At 38.2% G+C, this 25,205-nt stretch overlaps 1 protein-coding gene across 1 annotated transcript in view; it reads right to left on the bottom strand.

Moving 5' to 3' along the window:
* The window catches only part of LOC127442615 (sickle tail protein homolog), a 42,921-nt gene extending 18,941 nt beyond the window's left edge, over positions 1 to 23,980 (bottom strand). The window contains 9 exon segments of the mRNA XM_051700778.1: positions 1,207 to 1,382; positions 2,167 to 2,327; positions 2,548 to 2,597; positions 2,719 to 2,820; positions 3,538 to 4,286; positions 10,507 to 10,600; positions 12,065 to 12,263; positions 16,441 to 16,636; positions 23,738 to 23,980. Of these exon segments, the coding sequence (XP_051556738.1) occupies positions 1,207 to 1,382; positions 2,167 to 2,327; positions 2,548 to 2,597; positions 2,719 to 2,820; positions 3,538 to 4,286; positions 10,507 to 10,600; positions 12,065 to 12,263; positions 16,441 to 16,636; positions 23,738 to 23,851 (1,841 nt within the window). The 5' untranslated portion in view covers positions 23,852 to 23,980.
* Positions 23,981 to 25,205: the final 1,225 nt, after the last annotated feature.

Genomic DNA, 25,205 nt, shown 5'->3' with positions numbered 1-25,205 from the left:
TGAATTGGTGGGTTTTTGTTAAATGTGAGCCAAAATCATCACAATTAAAAGAACCAAAGACTTAAACTACTTCAGTCTGTGTGCACTGAATTTATTTAATACACGAGTTTCACAATTTGAGTTGAATTACTGAAATAAATGAACTTTTCCATGACATTCTAATTTATTGAGATGCACCTGTATTGTTTGACACCATTTTTTGAAAATATATTTAAATTTGTCAATTGCCTGAAAAAAGGCCTTGTGCCCTTCATCCTGTAAACCACTTCTATGACATTTACTTGTTCATATTTTACTCATTTTGTTTTCTCAGGTCAAGCATTAGTGCAAGGCCTTACAAGTGTGCAAAAAAATTAAATAAGTTTAATTTAAATAATTTGAAAAGAGTTTGTCTGTTGATTTCATGTTATTGGTGTTATAGATGTTAAAAACTTGTATTTTGAAAATACAAAAGGTTGTAGAAAAGAACTTCCATGGTCAAAGATGAAGGGGCTGCTCAAATGTGCATACAGTAATTTTCCGACCATGTTGTAAAAAATTATAAACTTACATTTTAACTGTTTTTTTTGAAAATAACTGATTTAATGGTGTGATTTATTCAGATTTTAGTGCTATTGACACCATCTTTTGAGATGATTTGTCACTGGTGTTACAACCTTGCTTCATTCGTGAACCAAAATGAAATAATAAAATAAAGAACAACAGTCAAGTTATCCTTTAATGAACACAGATAAATGTCAAGATGTTAATTTTTATTTTATTTTTTTACCTTCAGCTTTTATAGATGAAAACTAGACTGAACAGAACTGAAAATGTCTATATATTTTAAGTCGGAAAGTCATTTTTTTTAGGATATCCAATCTATTAAAACTCAACACTGATCTTTGTTTATTGAAGACTGTATTTAGCATTGACTGCAGACCTGAGATTATAATTAATTAGTGCTGGATATCAGGAGGAATTCAGCTTTGATTTGACATGAGAATTTAATCAGCATCAAATCTGGCTCATTAGCAGCAGCTAATCACTGTTGTGATTTTCCCCGTCAGTTTGCAACATGTTGCTCTGTTCTTCTACAGCTGTCTCACATTCTAGACAGATGACCAATCCATAATGGATTTTTCATGGGTAATTAATTTCAAGGTTTTAACAGGATCAGTAATTGCACACTAGTCCCAAAAGATTTATGATGTCTTGTACTCTTACCCGAGCTGAATGAGAACCCTCTCCTCCGTTCCCAAATATCTGTGCCTTTCTTCATCCACCTGGATTCTCTGTCTATTTACAGGGTCTTCAAGGTGCAAGAGAGTGTCTGAAGCTTTTCCAGAGATCTCCTGCTCTGCCTGTCGCAGCATCAGCTGCATTGCCTCCTGGTTCTGCAACTGTATATCCAAAGCAAAGCGTTTTCAACACACTTGACACTTGAGTTACTGCACACATATCACAATAATATTAATATTTTATTCATACAACACCTTTCCAAAAGTATCAGTTATAAGACAAGGGAAACACCAACAGAATATCAACATGTTACATAACAGTTAAAGGGACAGTTCACCCAAAAATGAAAAACCCAGATGTGTATAACTTTGTCTTCTGCAGAACACAAAGATTTTTAGAAGAATATTTCAGCTCTGTTGGTCCATACAATGCAAGCGAATGGTGACTAGACATTTGAAGTTCCAAAAAGCACATAAAGGCAACATAAGTAATCCATAAAACACCAGTGGTTTAATCCATGTCTTCAGAAGTAATATAATAAGTGTGAGTGAGAAACAGATCAATATTTAAGTCCTTTTTAACTATAAATCTCCATTTTCACATTCTTTCACATTTTAAAAGTAAAAGTGGAGATTTATGGTAAAAAAGGACTTAAATATTGATCTGTTTCTCACCCACACTTATTATATTGCTTCTGAAGATATGGATTTAACCACTTGAGTCTTATGGATTACTTTTATGTGGCCTTTATGTGACTTTTGGAGCTTCAAAAGGTCTGGTCACCATTCACTTGCATTTTAAGGACCAACAGAGCTGAGATATTCTTCTAAAAATCTTCGTTTGTGTTCAGCAGAGGAAACCTGACCCCCTGGTTAAGAACCAATCTTACAGATGCACTGGACAGATCTTGCTTAATTTTCTTTTAGAATTTTATATACTCTATACCTGCATCTGTTTAAGTTGGTGAAGTTGCAGTCTTAGGTCAGAGACATTTCTCCTGAAGGTTGAGAGAATGGAGCATATAGCAGGGTCTCCGACAGGGGCCTGTGCTGAAAGGGTGTCTATATGCAAAGCTGGGTTTTTAGACGATGCTACAGCACAGACTCCTGGAGAAAATAAATATTTTCAAATTATTGCTCAGGTAACAAAGTGAATGGTAGGGTAAATATCATGAAACTACTGAACATATGTGGTAACTACATTAAATTAAGCATGATTTATGGAGGCAAGAAAGGAGGGTGATGGGATCAAGTGAGGTATTGAAATGATACAAATATTTCAGTATTCTTTGTTGATTTTGCACAGCAGAGAATATAAATAACTGACCCTCATTATTAATGTTATGAGCAGGAGAGGACATCCTCAACGATTTCTCACTACAGTGAAAAATAAAATCGTGAGTTTTAAAAACAACAACTTTATGCAATGTGTTTGAAAACCAATCTAGACACTCCTAAGATATATAGATCAAAAATCTTTTGGTGGACACAATATTACCTTGATGTCTCTATGCCACTGGTATTTGTCCCCTTGAAAAGAGCATTCTGAACAAGTCCAGTAAGACTTGCTATCTGCTGTTCCATTGCTTTTATTCTTTCACTGCAAAACAAAGTCCACATCATTATAGATATACTGGACAATAAAGACTATAACAATTAAATAAACAACATAATGAACATGTTCGCAGTCCACAAAGCTGTGGATCTAACTGTGGGCACCAGGAGGGCAATATTTCGCCTTTCTCTGATCTTCAAGGGAGATCTCGTGGCAATCTTTGATGATTTTGCTATGAATAGTAGAACATAATCATTGGCCTTTGCTCTTAAATGTAGAACCTCTGTCCTCCTCTGTTACATTTCTCTTACTTTGCCACAACATGATTATTCTGTTTTTTCCCTAAGCCTTTGATTACTTATGCACTGTTTGAACAAGTATTTGACATATTTCATCTTTTTTTTCTTATTTTATTAAAATCATTAAAACTTTAATATCTACAGCATTAATTTCAGATAGCTGAACCTGCTTGGATTTGCCACTGATTTCTGAGATAAGCTGCACAGTTGAGCTGGTAACCAAAGAATGCCTTTGGAACAGTTGGAAAATCACATATACAGTATCTTTAAACTGCAAGGATGTTTTTATTTCATTCTTGGGATTTTTTCCACTTTTAATTGACAGAACTTTATAAAGAGGACAGATTCGAACCTGTGTCTCCCACATGAGCACCAAGCTTCAATGTGTAGAGCACATGTGCTAACCATTTGTGCACTGCTCTAACAATCTGCGTTGAATTTAAAAAGTCACATTCACTCTCACCTCTGAGGATCTCCGGTTGACACGTGTCCTTGAAATGGCCTCTCCCCATGACCGCGTGGAAGGTCAGCAAAAACAGGAGAGGCCAAGTTGCCTCTCACCCTGGTCATGACCTCCATGGTTCCATTACTGTCCTTACGGAAAGACCTTTTAACAGGTGATGCCCTTTCCACTGCCTCTCCCTGCATGTCAATCATTCTGACCCTGTGGGGGGAAGTAGGCGGAGTTTTGGATCCCATGGAGGTGATCTGACTGTCGCTGTACTTGCGAGATTTCTGTCTGTAGAGGGTGTGCTGCTGGTCCTGACCCTCTGCATAAGCACCAGTAGACTTGATAGAGGAGCGATGCTGGATATATGCCACTCCATCCGGGACATCTCCAGTATGACTGCCTTGAGAAGCAACACTGAGCCTGGCCTCAGGTGGAGTGTGACGGTCTCCATACAGTGGAACACTCTTGCTGCTCAGATCCTCGTCCGGTTTTACATCACGCCGCTCCAAGATGGCACTGGCGCAGGGCGTGATGGAGCGACTGGGGGGAACGCTGGACAGACGGTCCCTGGGTAAGGTAGCGCCACCTGGCATGGAAACAGAGTGACTGTAGGCGGTCCTGGATGGGGAGGAGGGCATGGAACGAGGTGTAGGTGGAGACGTGGAGCCCTGGATTGTGTGGATGGGACTGTGGGGAAGAGTATGCACTGGGCTTTGGCCTCCCGGTTGCTGTCTGCTGCTATAAAGCCTCTCTTTTGTGATCTGGGGATAGATCGAAAAAGCATATCACACTAGGGTTAAGCAATATATTAAATATACACTATCTGTATGCAATGATCTTGCTGACAATATAAAATTAAGCAACACTTTGAATAATTGCCATGATTTGATGGACTTTATTTGGCCATTAAGTTTCCTAGACTGTGTTATTAGATTAATTTTACAAGTCTTCATGGCTTGCGAGTATGAGAGCATTAAGAAGGCTTGTTTTAAAAGAGTTGGTAAGTTCAATTATTTAAAATTCTGATTCAACGATAATGGTAATTCATGTCATCACTCAGAATTAATTTAAGTTTTTGGACTCATGGGTCACTTTGACCCGTATAAACTTTTAACAATGATTTACATTAATTTAACTAAGTTTTCGGCCTGAAACTTCATGACTTCTTCTACAGAGGTGATCTGAACCTGGCAATGTAATTTCTTTAAATTCATGTCTTTATAAATAAAGTTAAAAAACAAAAGTACCTACTTTGTACCTCCAGGTCAATTTGACCCAGATCTTACCAAAACTTATGAGAAAATAATGGCAGAAATGTTCAAAATGTTATTATCAGTATACTCAATTTCCACACACACACACACACACACACACACACACACACACACACACACACACACACACACACACACACACACACACACACACACACACACACACACACACACACACACACACACACACACACACACACACACACACACACACACACACACACACACACACACACACGTTGAGATATTCCACAAAACATGGGGAAAGAGGCAGGGCTTCCAAAAAAGTCTGGATGTCTATGGGCGGAGTCACAAAACACACTGGGGATCCCCCTGCCTTTCAGACCTTTGTATTGTAATAGAAGTTGATGGAGAAAAAAAATATTTAAGTGTTTGCTGCCACCTAGAGGAACGATTTAAGACAAAAAGTAGAGAAACAGAGCAAACAGAGCCATTATTACAAGCTTTTGAAATTGAAAATAAATTCTGGTCAATTTGACCCAGCAGATTCAAAGTAGGGACTTGATCGTTAAGACCATCCAAGGGTTAAGTAAATCGATTCAAAACTGATTCAACTATTAATTTGCATCATTCATCACTCAAATTGTGGCATTATTCCATAAAGTTTTACTACAACATTTTGGTATATAAATATTGCTGTTAGTTTATTACTAATTATATTGGTGCATATAAATTAAAATGATTACACCTCAGGTGTAAACAACTCAGTGACAGAAAGTTGTTGGATCTGAAAAGGTTCTAACCTTTTAACACATATATGCCATGAAAAAAAGATTAAGATGTTCCCAGCATTTAAACCTACCAAACTTTTCAAGGTAGGAAACTACGCAATGTTATATGATTTGTTAAGAAATATAACAGATCTGAACAAAAGATTGAATCTGAGAAAAAGCACACACAATAGCCCTGCCCAGACCTGTCTTTGTACAGTGGTCATGCTTAAGCATGCAGTAATAAAGCCCACAGACAGAGTGTGTGTGCAGGTGAATTATCCCCCATTCAGAGCACAACAGCAGCCTCTGCATTTGCACAAAAATTAATAACATTCTCCAAACCTGTCTTTACAACCTCAGGTCTAGTTTCCAGACCATATTCACTTTGCACTTGTGCACTTAATCAGGGATGGGGAGTAACTATAACTAAATGTAATGACACTAATAACTTAACTAAATTTTTCAGTAGCGTGACAGTAGTTCAGCTGTTTTCAAAATAGTATTTTTTTTTTTCTTCCAGTAACCATCCTATTTCTTCCAACAAGTAACAGCGTAGCCCAACAAAATGCTACATAATTGTTTTAATCACATTGTATTGTGCACACAGCTTTACTGCAAAGCTAGCTGAGGAAGTAGTCAAACATGCTCGCCTAAACAGTTCTCCTTCCCATATGTACCGTTTGGAAGTCTGATTCATTCTAGTTTTCATAGCTACTTTTTGTTTGTAGTGCAACAATATTTTTTTTTCAAAAAGAGTAGCTTGACTTTAACTACTTTAAATTGTGAGTAGCTTCAAAAGTACTGTCTCGACACTATACTGAATTTATCTGGCTGATAATTTGGCTAAGTGATTGGTAAATTAACGTCAACTAAATGACATGACAAAACAAGTTGCATCTGTAAAAGTTTCTAACAGTTAAGTCTTTCTGCCATTGTGCTTAAAGAAACAGGACATAGTAAGAATAGGCCAAGTACTCAAGTGTGATGATACATGCAAAGTCAGGCATGTTAAAACAGGTGCAGCCCTCTTTTCATTATTGTATCATCTAAGCTCAAAAATGTGTCTTCTTTCAATGGGTAAATAAAGAACTCCATTAAAATGCAGTAATTTTCACATACGACCACAGGAACCAAACACTGCAAACACACCTTTAAATATTAAAGCTTAAGGGACTGTTAGCTCAACAACATGTCAGAAGTGATGCAAAGCACCTGGGAATGTAGGAACAATTCATCGAGCACCATTGTACATGAGTCTATAAATTATTTGTATGAAGGACAAGCTTCAACTTTCCAGAGATTTAAAGCACTGATAAACAGCTAAAATGAAAGGCCAATATATCATTGAGCCAAACATTATATAAAAATGGGTCATTTTTATAGCCCTTCAAAACAAGTGCATTACATCAACAAACATGTCCATGCATGTATGCTTTCTCACACTCTCAGAGGACCTGTTTTACACATTAATTTGTTTTTCTAGTTCCTATGATCCCACTGATATGACATTTGGTTTAGGAGGTTTCACCATACCAAAAGCATGTGGGAAGAATATTTGGAGGGCTTACAGCTGTGCCAGTGAAACTCCTGTGGGGTCACAGGTTGAAACCCTTATGCAGGTCTCACATCCCCTAAACACAATGACACATGTGCCGACACATGTGCCAACACACTGTGTGGCGATAATATGTGAGAGGCTGGAAGGCAAGCCAGCTGTGTAGGCCAGGAAAATGGAAAACATGGAAAGTAACTTCATGTTGTAAAATGCACAGCCTCCTATACAAAAAACACACAGAGTGAAGGCATGGCTGGAAAGCCGCCATCTGCTTTAGCATCCACACAAAGGAGGCTTGCTTTGGTTTAGAAAGCTCAGATCTGACTAGACTCGGGATGAGCCAGGATGGTCAACTGGTTGACTATTCATCCATCAACCTACTAGCTGATTTGTGAGCTTGACTAGTTTATCTAGATTTCTTTGCTTTAATAGTTTTTAGCTGCAGTGTTTTAAAAGGGAAGCATTTAGAGACTCAAGTTTTTGCAGAGGGTTTAAGCATACTACCAGTAATTGTTAGACTGTCCGTCAACACACTAAAACCCTCTGCAAGAAGTTGCTCATCCCCCTTTAAAGCCCCACCACTATTGCTATCAAAGCACCACTCAAGAATTACTTCAAGAAATGCTTTTGAACTTCAAATCACCTGCTGAGAGCAATGTTCCCGTTATTATGCATTATCAGATTTTTGTGAGGACTAAGATAGTTTTGTGAAATAAGGTTATAGGTAATTTATTTGTTGAATATCTGTCATCCTATTGAAGTGCAGCGCTTTGCATACACACTGTATATCTCTAAGAAAAGAATTTGATCATATATTGTTACAGTATATAATATAATTATAAAGAGCTCCTTGCAATCTATTCTCATACAGAAGAATCACATTTCTATACCTACATTTTTGCTACATGATTTTTGTGGCTCGTTGTACATATTGTGGCAGTTTAGTAGTGAATTAAACACTACAGGCACATTTATGTAGGGATGCCACCTGTCCCGCACAAAACAGGATCATCCATTTTTTTTTAACGAAAAAATGCAGGACGTGATTTGTCCTGTATTTAAGCTGGTCCGATTCCGTCATGGCAAAATCGCTCAAGATCGTTAATTTATCTTTGATATTCGTTATGAATTTTTCCTACAGTGGGTAAGGGAACATCTAAAAAAGTCAGTCAGCCAGCACAACCCCCAGCACAAAATGCTGAGATCAAATGACCAACCCAATATTACCCACATTATCTCGATACTCCCTTGTAATTGGAAACTTTTCCTTGCTGAATAAATTAATCATGACTGATTGCAAATAGCGCATTTCTTCGATTGCATTGGTAACTTTTAGTGAGTGCACCTTTAAGATCGACAAACCACCTTGTCAATTTTTAAAAATATGCAGTTTTGCACATTTAGGTTCAACTCGTTACTTCCAACAAACTTTGCTCAGGAATGTTCAAAGTCCTCCAACTAATATTCTGGAATCAGGTTGACAGCTTCAACCTACCTGTACAGCAGTTAATTATGCTATAATAGTCTCTCTAGATTAAAATTGTCAGTTAATTGCATTGTGTTGGAAGCAAACCCTGTTCTATTGATATTGTTTTCAAACATCTGGCCAGTTTTCCACACTAGAACTGGTTATGAAGGCCGCAGAAGCCCAACTAAATAGCAGGCTTCTTGTAGTGCGGGTGGTGTGTCGGAGCAGACAGGAGCTGATCCTTTCTCCACTCTCATTAGAGCAGAGAACTACAAGGTCAGATGCTTCTCCATTTTTTTTTCTTTTAGAGAGCGACTGGAGCTCTGATTGTCTCATGACTTGACCTCAGTTCTTTTCCACACCCGGCCAAAGAATTTCAACCCTGGCTTTGTATTATGTTCTTCCCAATCCTCTATTGTCTGCTGGACTAGAGACAGGGATAAGATAGCAGGAGACAGAGCAGTTTTCCAGAAATGCTTACAAATTAGATATAGAAAATTGCACCACAGCACAATAGCTCCAAAAACGTGTATCTCATGTTAGAGGTGCAACACTGTGTGTAGCCTTGGGGCTTAAAATAGTCATATAAATGGTCACAGTGTATTTGATTTATATATTCTTTTCATGCATTTGAAAAGCTACCATGTGCTATATTTTAGATCTTGTAGCTTATCACAATATTTGATAAGATTAAAGATGATAAGATTTACTCACGCTCCTGCCATCTGTGATATGTATGACTTTCTTCTGTTGAATACAAACGAAGATGCAAGTGAATGGGTACCAAAATTTTGAAGCTCCAAAAAGCACATAAAGGCAGCATAAAAGTAATCCATATGACTCCAATGGTTAAATCCATATTTTCAGAAGCGATATAATAGGTGTGGGTGAGAAACAGATCAATATTTAAGTACTTTTTAACTATAAATTCTCCTCCCAGCCCAGTAGGTGGTGATTTGCATGAATAATGCGAATCGACAAAAAAGAAGAATGTTAAAGTGAAAGTGGAGATTGGTAGTAAAAAAGAACTTAAATACTGAGTTACTTTAAAGGGACAGGTAACCCAAAAATGAACATTCTGTCCTCATTTACTCACCTTCAAGTTGTTCCAAACCTGTATGACTTTCTTCCTTGAAACACAAAAGAAGATGCTAGGCAGAATGTTAGGGACTGACAGCCTCATTCACCATTCACTTTCATTGTATGAAAAAACACAGCAGCGTTAACAGAAGAAGAAAATTTTTTGGGTAGACTAACCCTAAGATGTAAAATTATCCTATTGTATATGTTTGTGGGGTCAGTGTCATAAATTCACACTCATGGCACTTTAGGGATTCATCAAGCATTTCCCTGAAATGATTATAGAGCGAGATGTTTGGAGCATGTTTCCAATTAAATCCATTACTCAAATCCAGATGCCACATATTACATAATGAGATAAGGAACTGTCATTATATGCCTTTTTTAATTTATTTGTATTCATAGGTTCATTGGCCTCTAGAGACAAAGGAATACTTCTGAATTAACTACATTCCTGACATAATGTAGCACACTATGCAGCAAACACTACTGTACCTACTGTATTGTGTAATTTAGCCAACCAGCAAGAAGACAAAGTTCTCTGCAGAGTTAACCTGAGGAGAAGCTTTGCTAAATGTGAACACCAATCATTATAACTGCAGCAGTTTTTTCCTGTCATGTGGTGGAATGACCAATCAGTCAGCCCCCATCCAACATGAATGGGTGTGGCAAGTATTCGCATTAAATTCTATGCTCTAAAAAAACAGATGCAGAACCTTAACCTTCACGCCCTTAACACCTGTCAACACGAGCTGCATACAGTGCTGAACAGAAGCACTTTTTTGCCAAAAAGAGATTTTCTTTGACACACACAATGAGTACTAATAGCGTGATAGTTTTATGGGACTGTGGTCACACTCTTATACCCACCCTAATATCTCCATTATTGGCTTTTGCGTTGTGATTGAAGGCCTGGGCTGGGTCTTTGTGATACACCTTCAGGCAAGAGTGTGGTGTGATGTTCCTGTAGACAAAAGACAAAAAAGAAATGGATCTCATATTGTGTCACCTGGGTTTAAGGGGATTGAACAAATATATCCCATCTCGAGTGCTTTGTCAATGTGTAGTGAGATTATTTCCAAGATATTCTGTAGACATTTCAGTGGGAATGAATGCAAAGTGTGATGGTGTAAATAGCGCAAATAACAACTAAAAATACAAGCTCACTGCCACAAACCTCGAAACAGAGCATTATCATATATCTGCACCTCATAGTGACAGAAAAGTGAGAAGCGTGTCAACACAAGCTCCCTCCTCCTAACTCTAAAGCTTGTTCAGAAACCAAGCCCAGTCTGTGCTAAATAACACACACACACACACACACACACACACACACACACACACACGTTGGTGCAGCTATCATTATGAGGACTCTCCATAGACAATGATTTTTATACTGTATGAACCATAGATTCTATCCCCTAACCCTAACCCTCACAAAAAACTAATATTTTTACATTTTCAATAAAACATCGTTTAGTATGTTTTTTTTAAGCGATTTGAATTATGGGGACACTAGAAATGTCCTCATAAACCACATTTATAGCATAATACCCTTGTAATTACCAGTTTGTAACCTAAAAAAACAAGTCCTCGTAAACCACTTAAACCTGCCCACACACCCACACACTCACGCCCACACATGCATGTTGGGTTTAGGACTGTCCATAGACATAATGGCTTTTATACTGTACAAACTTTATATTCTATCCCCTAACCCTACCCCTAAACCTAACCCTTACAAAAAAAACGTTCTGCATTTTTACATTTTTCAAAAAACATAATTTAGTATGATTTAAGCTGTTTTCCTCATGGGGACCGACTGATTGTCCCCACAAAGTCAAAAGTTTCAGGTTTTACTATCTTTGGGAATACCTGGACACGCACGCGTGCACACGCGCGCACGCACAAAGAGATGGATCACACTGTCATTGCTGACTTGTTAGGGAGCCGCAGGCCAGTGTAGAATAGGGTGTGGAAAAGGGAGTCACCCAACAGGCTATGCGTACTTAAAATCAAGCACTCCCTGCAATTTTCTGTACTTTAAAAACAACAAAAGTAAGCTAACCACACTGCATTAACTGCACATGAAAGGAAATGTCTGCATCATAAACTGCATGCACCATTGAAGCATCCCATGTTAGGCTTGGGATGTTTTTATATATATGTATAAAAAGGTCAACCATATTTAATTAGCACATTCTGCTAATTCATGCAGAAGCATGTGACTGTGCACTCAAGAAGAGGATCTGCAGTTTATCATGCATCCTTCCTGGTGTACACTGCACTGCTAATGCACAGTGACACACTTGATATACTCTGACAAATTGTTTCCTCTTTCAAATTGAAACAGGCTAAGCTCCATTACCATTAAAAAATCACACAATTGACAAGAGATCGTATTGCGCAAGACTGCTGCGACACACACCTGATATCAGTTAACTCATAGTACATATTCCTCATATCATCTTTGATGTATATGGCCACACTTGGAGACTCCATGGTCTTCATGGTGAGGTGCTGAGGGAAGGCACTGACAAACATGGCCCTGATGATGTCTGCACTTGTCACCTCTTTGGGCATTCGGATCTGTTTGGTCTCCTCTCCATATTGCAGGTAAAGTACACCTGAGAAAAAACAAAATGAGAATTCATTACCAACATTTAATGTAAAAAACATGATGTTTGCTGTACTTTGGAGGTGCATTAACTATTGTTATGTTCTCAGATATACAGAATATTTATCTATCATTTATTTTGCAATTATTTATTATTTTCCCATTTACCCTCTCTAGTGTTTGTATTTGTGGTCTGTTTTGCTGTTCTCTTCCTTTTTGACAGGTTGCGCCAAATATTGTAATGTTTAAAGAAGGTCACGAGAGCAGGATCTAGGAGCAGCTTAACTTTAATAAGAACATAAAATGGGATAAACGCTGGAACAGGGCAAGACTGGGAACTAGGAAGCAAAAACAAATGTAAACAAAGAGGATAGAAACCGGAGCATGAACTGGAGAGAAACACAACAACTGACGAAGGTAAAACAGACATCAGGGCAATATATACACAGGGATAAACGAGGTAAATGAAATACAGGTGAGAACAATAGGGAACAGCTGGTAGTGATAAGGGCAGTGAATTATGGGAAATGTAGTGCAAGGGAGACTAGAGACAGAGGTAAAACACAGGGCAAAACAGTGAATCATGACATAAACCCCCCCCCAATGGGCAGCTCCTGACACCCAAGGAAGGCAGGTAAGGGAGGCAGGGCCAAGATGGAGCCGGAGATCAAAGAGGCCAGAGCAGATCAGGTGGAAGGCTGGGAGACCAAGGAGACCAGAGCAGAACAGGCGGACAGCCGAGAGACCATGGAGACCAGAGCAGATCAGGCGGACGGCCAGGGGACCCAGAAGACCAGAGCAGATCAGGCGGAAGGCCAGGAGACCAGAGCAGATCAGGCGGACGGCCAGGAGACCAGAGCAGATCAGGCGGAAGGCCAGGAGACCAGAGCAGATCAGGCGGACGGCCAGGAGACCAGAGCAGATCTGGCGGACGGCCAGGAGACCAGAGCAGATCAGGCGGACGGCCAGGAGACCCAGGAGACCACCTCAGGGTAGGTGAAGCAATAGGAGGCTCGAGGGGCAAAGCCGCAGCATGCAGAGCTGTGGAAGGCTCGAGGGGTGAAGCCGTGGATGGCGGAGACATAGGAGGCTCGAGGGGCAAAGCCGTGGAAGGCAGAATCATGGTAGGCTCAAGGGGCAAAGCCGTGGAAGGCTCGATACTAAGAGTCTTAGATGACTGGGAAATGACCTCCGTGGTCGCGAACATGAGCAGAGACTCGGGAGTAGAAGCCCTTCTTCTCCTCTGCTTCCGGGCAGATGTGTACGCTGGCTCTGGGACGGACAAGGCTGGCAATACTGGCTCTGGGACGGACAAGGCTTCAAGCTTGGTGGCCGTGGCAGGCGTGGGCGTTGGCTCAGTGGTTGTGGCAGGCGTGGAGCAAGGAGCCACGGGCAGCTTGGTTGTGACATGGTGTGGAGCAGACTCAGGCGTGGCTGTGACATGGTGTGGAGCAGACTCAGGCGTGGCTGTGACATGGTGTGGAGCAGACTCAGGCGTGGCTGTGACATGGTGTGGAGCAGACTCAGGCGTGGGAGGTTTGGAAGCTGGGTTCAGGGTAGGGAGAGGATGATCCTCTGAACAGAGAGTTTCTAGTGTTAAACTCATGTATTTCTCCCAAGTGTAGTCTCCTGTCTCTGGCAAATCCCTCCACCTGTGAGCTAAGAGTCCGATCCGATACAGGGATTTCAGGTGGGAATCAGCAAATCCTGTGTATCTGGCAATGGTGCTAAAAAGATGTGAGTATTCCTTAATGGGTAAGTCCGCCTGGCTCAACTGGACAAAGTAAGCTGCTAGATCCATTTCGGTTCGGTCAGTTGTTCTGTAATGTTTAAAGAAGGTCACAAGAGCGTGATCTAAGGGCAGCTTAACTTTAATGAAAAAATGAAACAAAATACAAAACAGGAATACAAAACAGGATCAATGCTGGAACAGGGCAAGACTGGGAACCAGGAAGCAAAAACAAAAGTAAACAAACAGGATAGAAACCGGAGCACAAACTGGAGAGAAACACAACAACTGACAAAGGTAAAACAGACATCAGGGCAATATATACACAGGGATTAACAAGGTAAATGAAACACAGGTGAGAACAATAGGGAACAGCTGGTAGTGATCAGGGCAGTGAATTATGGGAAATGTAGTGCATAGGAGACTAGAGACAGATGACAGAGGCAAAACACAGGGCAAAACAACAGTGAATCATGACACATATGGTCATCATGAAAGAGATAGTTTACCCAAAAATGAAAATTGTCATAATTTACTCACCCTCATGCTGTTCCAAATCAGAATGTCCTCTGTGAAACACAAAAGGAGATGTTAGGCAGAATGTTAACCTCAGTCACCATTCACTTTCATTACACAGAAAAAAGATGCAATGAAAGTGAATGGTGACTGAGGCTAACATTCTGCCTAAAATCTACAGAGTTCCACGGAGGAATGTCACGCTGGGTTGGAACAACATAAGGGTGAATAAATTAAAGAATTTTCATTTTTGGGTAAACTATCCTTTTTAATTTTGTAAATGGTATGGTTGGTCCATTAGAAAATAAAAGAGCACTGAGTGGCTTTCTTAGAGAAGAAAAAAAGTGGGTTTCTTATTGCAGATTCCTGTATCTCTCTCTCTCTCTCCATTTTTTTGCTTTAATTGTCTTTTTCTTTAATTAATTAAATTTTCCTTGATCACTTTTGTTGAAGCAATCCATGCTATTTAACATACAGTACACATAACTGAATGAATACATTTTGATTTGGCAAATTGGTATGTGTGTCTTCATCTCACTTTATGTTATAATTTGAGTCATTCCTAACACTATGGAATCACTAAAAGCTGTATAAATATTCTTTAATGCATACAGTATAGCATAGACTAATGAAGGTATTGATGGTAAATGGTAACAACTGCATTCCTTCTTGTGTTTGGTATTTAAACCTTCATTAAAGGAATCCCTCGAGATAGCCTAAATGGGGTCTGGTAGGAATGCAGTGTTAGCGTTTTCTTGCCACATGACATGAGATATATGGAGAGAAAATTTACCATTTGTTCCTTAGCTGTAACATCAATCAGATGTTGAAACATACAGTATATGAACAGATTGGAATGCATTAAAGTTTTGAACAAATCGAGATGCATTTGAAAATTAAAGCTTTTCCAAATGAATTACCAATTATAGTGAAAGAAAGCCCAGTTTTTGCATAATTATATCAACATGATATTTAAAAGAGGCAACTATGTACTATGTACAGTAGTTTATTGTCTGCAAATAATTTTATTTATTGAAATATAAACTGTGCACACTGTGCTATAAGGGTACACTTTGCTGTTTTTTTTTTTTTATTTTTATTTTTTTTTTATTTCATGGCATTACATGCTTTGTGTCTGAGGTAAAACAAGAACTGCAAAGGGCAGCCAGAGCTGGCAAAATAGCATGGAATTTTTCAACCACATTTGGTCTGCCATGCCCAAAGGTAGGCATTTTGTCACAGCATGTTGGAATTTAGATTATATTTCAATAAGAATGATGCTAAAAAAGAATATTGCAACATGTTTGTAAGAAACAGCAGTGTGCAGGATCTTTTCTTGTTTATTTTAAAAGTAATTATACTAAAAGTAATGCTTTTCATATTAATCAACCATATTAAAATATTAAACAAAATTGTTAAATAAAACAATAAGGGCTTAATCCTTAAACACATACCTTTGGTATTTAGAGACCCGGGACCTCATTTCACCCCCTGTGCCTCATCCATTTTTTGGAGTTGTACCCACACCTCTTTAGTATTCCTCAACCTATCTCTTATAAATAGTGTAAAAAAACAACAACAACAAAAAAAAAAAACTAAAAAAATATATATAATTTTTTTTCTTTTTATTATTTTCTAATTGTTTTCAAAGATTTTGAAAATTTTACACTATCTGGGCATTTTGTAGACCCATTTTTGATAGATAAACATGCCGGATAAGAATAAGCATGTAAGAGTGTTTGGTGAAATTCCCATGCGTTTAAGGGTTAATGATCAACCCTTTCTAACATCAATGTGGATAAAAAGTCTTTGGAATTAATTTTCACTAATATATGATTTCATCAGTCTCTTCACTATTCAAGTGCACACACACAAAAAAAATAAAAATGGCCAAGAAATACACCAAGTTAATACATTTAGGAGTTTTGAGACTGTACTGTACCTAATGACCTGTCCTTGGTCTGGTAAGTTGACTTGACCACAGGGAGGCTCGCTCGGGAGCGGCTGCCTCGTGTGAAGGCGGAGGGGGCTTCTCCCTCCGACATGGCCTCCAAAGAGTTGAGGGAAGCCAAAGAGAGATGCTCCCCTGGCTCCCCTACAGTCGACTGGGTGGTTACACTGTGTGCAGAGCTTCTGATCTAAAGGACAACACAATGATCAAAGCAGAAGTTAGCCATAGAGTTTTGCATCTGAACTGATATACATAGGTTTCTTATTTACTGTGCAGGGTAGTGTAATTCTGAATGCCAAGATGTGAGCAAGGTCACCGCCATAAAATGTTATGCTCAATAAAAGGCAAGTCCACAGAAAGGTCAGGGAGGAAGGTGGAGAGATGCTAAATGCTGTTTTATAACTCTAGATGCCACAAAGTGGGCATAGAGAGATCTATTCAGTAAAAACAATTACACAGAGTGGCATCCGAGAGGACAGAATGAAAAGTAAAGATGATGTCATAGTCCTTTATTTAGAGTACACCTACACACAGGCTTGCAAACTGTGTGCCTGAAAGTTATTAAATGAAAACAATTATCTACTAATGAAAAGGGTGATGCAAGGTAGCAGTCTGCTGTAAAAAGACTCGTGCATGCAAATATACAACTGTCAACCTGTCTTCAAGTCAATTACAGCTCAGTCCTGTAATTTAGCTCACACATAAATTTTTTTTATTTTTATTTATCTCCAGTCACACAAAAGCAGTAAACGCACAAGGAGCAATTAGTGTGTTCAAGCCTTATACTTTTGTAGCATTTTTATATGCACACACCAAAGTGCTAGCTGGGTTGTCTTTCTAATAACACCTTATGGGGCTAAACTGACGGCAGGCAAAGGTTAGCGGATATGCCGAGTTAAGATCTCACCCTGAGGCTGGAACTCATTGCTCCCTCCTCGGCAATAGGAAAAACCAACAGGCAGAAGATCACATATTCTGAGTCAGAGTGTGCCTCATCACAACAGCAGCACAACTGACCTGCTTTGACATGCATGCCTGCCGAATAACCACCATGCATGATTTAGGATCTAAATCCTAGCGGTGCTTCATTTTCGTCAGTGGTTTTGGTGACACCACAATTATGAGGTCAGCACAAAGGCACACAATTACATCTTAGACTGTAAGTCTGACACCAGCATTTCTGGACAAATGAGTTGCAAAACAATCCTGTAAACACCTCACTATATTTCCAAAACTATGAGGAAGGAATTTAAATCAGAACATTCTTTTGTACTTTTTTTTTCGTCTTCTTTTTTTTTTTTAAAGGTTTAGTGCATCTCCAGAGATTAGCTCAAGCTCTAAATATGTTTTGAGCAAACAATACTTAATTGTGTTACAAATCTGAGACACTTTTGATCTGAGGTCTTGTGTGACGCAAATCGAAAAATAAATTCTGTTCTCTTAGAGATCCAAAAACCTCCATGACACACAGCAGCACACTGTGCAGGACTCAGTCCCAAAAAGAGTAAGGTCTACATAACCAGTTGAGTGGTTAAACTCACCCTGCATTCCTGACTCAGGATGTTTTCTATTTTACACAATGCAGGACAGTGAGCAGGAGGTCACTCTCAGCTGAGGGATGAATATAAGAGCTGCTCAGAGGCAAACTGACACCAAATTCACCCTTTCACCACTACACTGAGACATTCTCACAGAATGCACAAACTGTTTCCACTGCACTGTAAAAAAAATGTCTTGTTTATCAGTAAAAATATCTAAACATACTTAAAACATGACACATTTACTCGAGAAACAAATAAGGTAAAATATTAGGTCTTTTTTTCAAAGAAATCTAACAAAATTTTAAAACAAGAAAAAAAATCGAATTTTATCCAATTTGCGTGAGAGCGCTAATTCTAAGTGCAATTTTTGTGCTAGCACAAAGCACAAGTGCGTGTCTGTAGGAGTGTTTGCACTATATGTGGGTGTATGCACGCAAACTGTGGGTGTATTGTATGGTAATGAAGTGGCGCAAAACACAATTTCCTGAGAAATAGGTAATTTCGCTAAGACGTTTCAATACCACGTCTGTTTTCAGTGCAAAGTCTAAACTCAGTTTCTGCATTTGTAGTTTGGAGATTCCAGCAGCAGATGGTAATAAAGTTCATGTCCAAACTCTGAAAATATAGTGGAACATCAAATTATGTCCATGACAATCACTGTTGTAGCCATTTTATGAAACAAAAATATACAAAATTTGTGTTAAACTATCATTGTTATAGCTTATTTTCAATTATTATTATTATTATTATTATTATTATTATTATTATTATGTTTATATTTACAATTGTATTTATGATATAATTTGTATTGGTATTTTTCCACCTGTTGTCGTAGAGTGATTTTTAATTACTGCAAAAGGGGCCGGTGGAAGAAGTTGAAGATGGTAAAATTTTTGGATTTGGTATGATTTATTTTAATTTTTTTATTTTTTGACCACTTCGATATTTTGATTATATTTGTGTTTCCTTTGAAGTGTAAATTGAATTTAAAAATATTTTTTTGGTAAAACATTTTTGTGTTTCAATAAATGAATTACATATTTCAGAATCAAAATCGACAGGCAGAAGTGAAGTGCGTTCCGATATAATCACTGTTAATACTAGCCATGATTTGTGTGTCAGTAAATGATATTATTATTATTAATACTTACATTCTCTATAATTTAACGGAGCATACATCCATATCCTGAACCAGATTTTCCATGCGTATGTAAGGAGCGTGTCCCATTTAACAAAGACGCAGTTAATGCACAATATAATGTAAGTTCATATTTCTATTCTTATAATTCATTGCATACAATCCATTTATATACCAACTTCTGTATGTGCTGTCTTTGTTTATATCGCTGGTGCTTGAGGGAATGGACTATATAATATGACGCAGACGTTGCAATAACCCGAAAAGAACCTCAGAATTAAATTGCACTTGACCTAACTAGAGCCTTGAGTGCACGATTTCGCCAAACTTGTGCCTAGACTTAGCCCACGCTTGCACAAAAATACCAAAACTTCATGGCCATGCCCACTGACTTTGCACTTATGACTTATGGCAAAGCACTGAGCTTAGCGCTAGCTAAATAGGGCCCCTAATGTCATTTAGCTCCTTATGACCTTTTTTCTTCACGTAAATGTCTTGTTTTAAGGATGTTTATATAATTTTTATAGGAAAAGAAGACAAAAATACAAAGAAATTACCTTTTGCAGTGTGGCTTTGTACAATGAGTAAGGTTGAATTTGCCTCCTATTGAGCCAATTTCAGAAACCTCTTTTCAAAGCCAAAAACTGTGCTGAGTGATAGAGAGCTGTGCTCTTGCAGTTCGCTAGGCGACATATCCAAGGTCCAGGCTGAGACTAGAAAGTGATGAATATGAGTTAGATGTTATCTTTGCACAGGTGTTGCATTATTGGTCGACTAACAATCGCTCATGTGTTCACATGCACTGGAAGAGCAAATAATAACCTTTTATCTTCACTTGAAAAACAAGATTTATGGTGCATGACAGCTGAGATAATTCCACACATGCATAATGCAATGGTTCATTAAACGTATTATTTGTGTGGATTAAATAAAATAAATAAGATAGCATTCTAAAGATTCCTAAGGACCGGAAGTCTGTCACGTGGAAAAAAGAATTTTGAATAAGTAGTCATCAACAGCCACTGCATGTTACACTTGTTGAGAGCATTATTAACCTTGGATTGTCTAGCTCCAGATGCCCAAACTGTAACCAGCAGACCAGGGTTTAATTTGACACGGATTCCACGTGCATAAGCAAGCCGTGCCAACATACGTTTGCACTCAGACGTTGTCAGAATGTGTTACCTGCAGTATGCAGGGAAATAGAAAGAGGCCTGAATACAGGAGTTTATAGCATAAGGTAGGGCTTGAAGGGAGCAGTTTGCATGGTTCACTGCACTCTCCTCTAATCACAGGCAGATGAATGGCCAGAGACCATGCTTCATCTGAGCTGGTCTAATGCCAGGTCTTTGAAAGCACTGGCAGGGTCAGATAAATCATAGGTCCATCGTCTGAAGAATATTGAAGAGAGAAAGGAGGACGAAAGACAGACTCCCTCTCTTGCTGGATGGGCTTGAGTATTATTCTGTGTCTGGAGCATGAACACAAAGAAAATTTACAAAAACTATGCTCAAAAAGACACATTATTTTTCAAGAAACCAGCTACTGTGAACATAAGTGATTTACAAGAGTTGCAAGAAAGGTTCAACATCTCAAAAAACCCTTAGAAGTGACCATGCAGTGATGGTATCAGATGGTAATACCATGGCACTGCATGATCACCATAGTCACCATACCATATCCAAATAAACTTGATAATAGCATAATTCTTTAGTCAAGCCAGACATGGACTACTTATCAGTAGTGTTTATCTTATACTATGATCATTGTCAAAACATCCAAATTGTTTTGACAATTTATCTAAAATTGTACTCTGTACAAATTCAGTTTACACATCCATTATCATTTCCTCAGTATTCCAGGGACATGCAAGAAAACATGTTGAAGTCACTTATTGATATAAATATATACATGTATAATTTAGTTTATTGGTCTTTTAAATTACTGAAAACCCATTCACTCAATAAACAGATAAAATATTTAAGCCTATTTTTAAGATTTACGCATTTCAATTTCATAACAAAATTCCATCAAACTGAATTATGTAATGTTTAACTAAATTAAATGAATAAAACGTAGTTTTTTTATTTATTAAATATTAATTAATTAAAATGTATCAATCTTACATCTAAAATTATTTTTGTATGTATATAATACAACTTGAATTTTATTTATTTATTTATTTATTTTTCACAACTGAACGAGACTAGGATGGATCTGATTTGCAGACACTGTAAATTTAATTCACAATACCTTGACGCAAAACCTGCGAAACGTCCACCTTGATTCTTCACACTGAGGATCAGAGCATATTCCATATAATAACAGTACGTGTCGATACCAAGTCCAGAGTTTTGTCTGGAAACTCCGCAGAGCTTCAAAAACTCCTATGTAGGGTCAGAAGGAGTGCGCGTTTCTAGTAAAATGGTCTAAGACAGATGCACGGTGACATCAGCGTCTTTACATAGACACACCCGCCTCTATGAACTTACCTGAAAGACTTGTTGGGCTACAAAATGTGTAAGTATTCCAGGCAAGGTTGCGAAATGTGCAACCTTTCCACATGCATCTGTTACACCACCTTCTTATATACTACAACGGAGATCAACTTCTAAAAGTCGGAAAACACTTGTGGTGTTTGGAGGGGGACAGTGTGGAGTATGTGCCCCTCATCATTTTTTTTTTTTTTTTTTTGCAAATGTAGGCTAGCTACTGGACCTAGATAAGCATTTAAAAAGTGCAGTTTTCAAATGTTACGTTTGCAGTTCACAAACGATACGTTTTTCTACATTTATGGTTTAATAATAATAATAATAATAATAATAATAAATAAATAAAAATAGTGCACCTAATCTACAAAACTAGATCTTAAATCTAGATCAAAATCGCTAATGTTACGCAAACTGATGACTTCCCCGCGAGAGGGCGACCGTCCCCGAGCAAGACTCAACCAAAGTGAAGTTATGGTCTGTCAATGACGTTAAAGCTGCACTTAGTTTGTAAACGCGCTTTCTTTTACATTATGTGCCACATTCCCCCCCTGCGTTTTACTACAGTACTGTGTATGAAGGCAAATCTGATCGGTGTAAAATACCAACAGCTATACTCGTCTCGAGCGCCATCATCTGGCGATGCCATGGTATTGCATCCCCTCTATACATTTGATACAGGCTACAAATTCAACTTAAATCGATGATCACGTATATCTATATAATATATCTTTCCTAATTTATTTGAGATGCAACAAAAGTGGAAATGTTGTCATACTTGACATGATTTGTATCACATTTATTTGATTTCTTTAATTGTTAATGGCAACAGTAATAGCCATAAAACACTCAAGTTATCCAACCAACAAACATGCATTGAAAATGTCAAGCGGAAACCAGCGGCAATGAAAATGTCAGTGCTCCTTAAAGGAATGTTCCGGGTTCAATACAAGTTAAGCTCAATCAACAGCATTTCTGGCATAATGTTGATTACCACAAAAAATAATTTCAACTCGTTCCTCCTTTTCTTTAAAAAAAGCAAAAATTCCTGTGAGACACTTACATTGGAAGTGAATGGGGGACAATTTTTTAACATTAAGATACTTTTTCAAAAGCATAACCACAATACAGAAAGGATATGAGTGTAAACATGATTTTAGTGTGATAACATCACTTACAAACCTTTTCTGTGTGAAGTTATAGCCAACTGTACAACTTTGTTACCATGACAATGTAATGTCAACAAACCCTAAAACCCTAAAACAACTGTAGAAATTACAATTTAAACAACTTTACAGCTCAAATAATACACAAGTTTTAACAGAAGAATGAATGTAGCCTCAGTGCTTTTATAAAATGATAAGCTTCACATTTCTGTGTTTAAACCCTCAAAATATTGGCCACATTCACTTTCATTGTAAGTGCCTCACTGGAACCTCGATTTTTCCTTTTTTTTTTCTCTTTTTTTTTTTTAATAAAGAAAAGGAGGAACGACTCGAAATTAATTTTTGTGGTAATCAACATTATGCCACAAATGCTGTTCATTGAGCTTAACCTGTATTGAACCTGGGACATTCCTTCTTTAATCTTTCAAGAGTCAGGTGATACATGTGTTGATGAGAGTTAGAATACTCTGCTGCAAAGATGAAATATGAGAACACATCAGCAGCATCTTATAAGGCAACTCCTTATGCCTCATTGGAAAAATGCCTTACAGAAAGACTAAACGTAACATGGAATGTAATTGCCCATGACCAAGTCTAATGATTTATACAGAACAAAAATCTATAAAATGTTATATTCCATAATAGTGAATCACAATATTGACTTCTCTGTTTTTTTTTGTTTGTTTTTTTTTGTTGTGTGTGCTGCTATAATACATTCTCATGCATCCATCCCTTTTTGATAGTGCCATTTTGCTTTGAATTCAGTATATACTGTAAATAAAACAATGTAAAATCAGCAGAAACTTCTTTAAAGAAGTTTACAAAGAGCAAGCTAGAAAATGCAGTTTCTGAGAATAAAAAAAAGTAATTTATACCACTAGCTGATTTAAGTATTTCACATAAACTGTGTACCTTCGGATGACCCAAAAGGAACAAAAAGAGAGCTAAGCTTACCTGCTCTCTGAGTCTTTCCTGGTGGCCCATGATTATGGTGGCATGATGGGGATACTTCTGTTTCAGGTGCTCAAGAAAGGCCTCTTTCCTGTGGTCCGTGTTGTAGGATTGCATGACGTCCCCAGCAGTGCGAGGCCCTCCTACTGTGTGTCTCCTTGGCACGGTGCAGGGGGACCAGGGTTCTGACTGATCGCTCTCACCTGCGCTGTTTCGCGTTCTGCTGTGGCTGTCCACATCCTCGGGGGAGCACAGCCTCTGGATGCTTTTCACTGGCTCTTTGATTAAAGGCATGGGAAAATATACAAAGGAATAAAGATTAGATAAGGGACACTCAGTGAGCGGCTGCACTTGGCTCGAGATCTGCCATTAATTAGTGTGATAAGCAGCGCAGTTAAGGCAATGACCGGCTTAGATTCAGACAGCTGCTGGCCAAGAGAACAATTACTGAGCAATGCTACAAACAGGCCATTTGCCAAAAGAGGTCTCCGAGCACTCAGTGTGGTGGCTCATTATTGGTTCGGGGCTGTCTGCATGGCACTGAGGGCCTCCAGTGGGGAGTCAAACTACAGAGCAAAGTCAGGGGTCATTTCTATCAGGCAATGAGTCAGATAGCCTATTACACATTACAGTTCCGGGAGAAGGTCGGTTCTACTTTTAAAATTATTACTCAAATGGCCAAAGTTGGTTTGGACATACACATTTCAATGCTTATGAGCCTCCACACTTCTTGAGCTACTTGACTTTCATAATTTGTCATGTTGTGAATGTGTATCCAAGAGACAAACATAAAAATCAATATGAAATTAATAATTTGGGGAACAATTTATTATATTATGATATTGATTCTTATACAAATGAAATAGCTTCTGCACCATGATACTTGGTAAATTGTAAAGATGCACAAAACTTTGTAAAGGTTTGCTTCTACAGTATGAATTTAAATTCTGTCTTTCATGGAACCTTTATTAAGGGAATGAGAAATGGCACGGAGTTCGAAATATAACAAGACAGCCATTTTAAACCATAGTTTTTAAACCATAGTTATTCCCAGGATTGTCAATATAAAATATTTTTAGTGAATCTGCCAACAGGTTTACTGTAAAGAATCGTTGCCTCATTATTGGCTATGACAGATGCATTCCATCACAGAAGGATAATGAGAGACAAGAAGTAATCCACTTTAATTTCCTTTCTCATGATGATCATTTTACGTAACTGAAGTCATAAAGTCTCAAGCTTCTTGTTAGGGAAACATTCTAATGCTTTTTTTTATCTGAGAAACCTTCATCATGAGATAGGAGATTCTCTATGGTACTGAATGTGTAGCACATCCATCATCCTTTACAGTGCCTCCATCCTCTCTATGTGGATAAGCTTCAACAATAAGGAAAAAAATAAGATTTTGGTCAAGAGTTTAATCTGCAAGAATGTTTTTCTTTTTGCACTTCAATGTGACCTTTACCCTGTT

Source organism: Myxocyprinus asiaticus, chromosome 6 (genome assembly GCF_019703515.2).
Source record: "Myxocyprinus asiaticus isolate MX2 ecotype Aquarium Trade chromosome 6, UBuf_Myxa_2, whole genome shotgun sequence".
Taxonomy (NCBI): domain Eukaryota; kingdom Metazoa; phylum Chordata; class Actinopteri; order Cypriniformes; family Catostomidae; genus Myxocyprinus; species Myxocyprinus asiaticus.
This window is presented reverse-complemented; position numbering and strand designations above follow the sequence as displayed.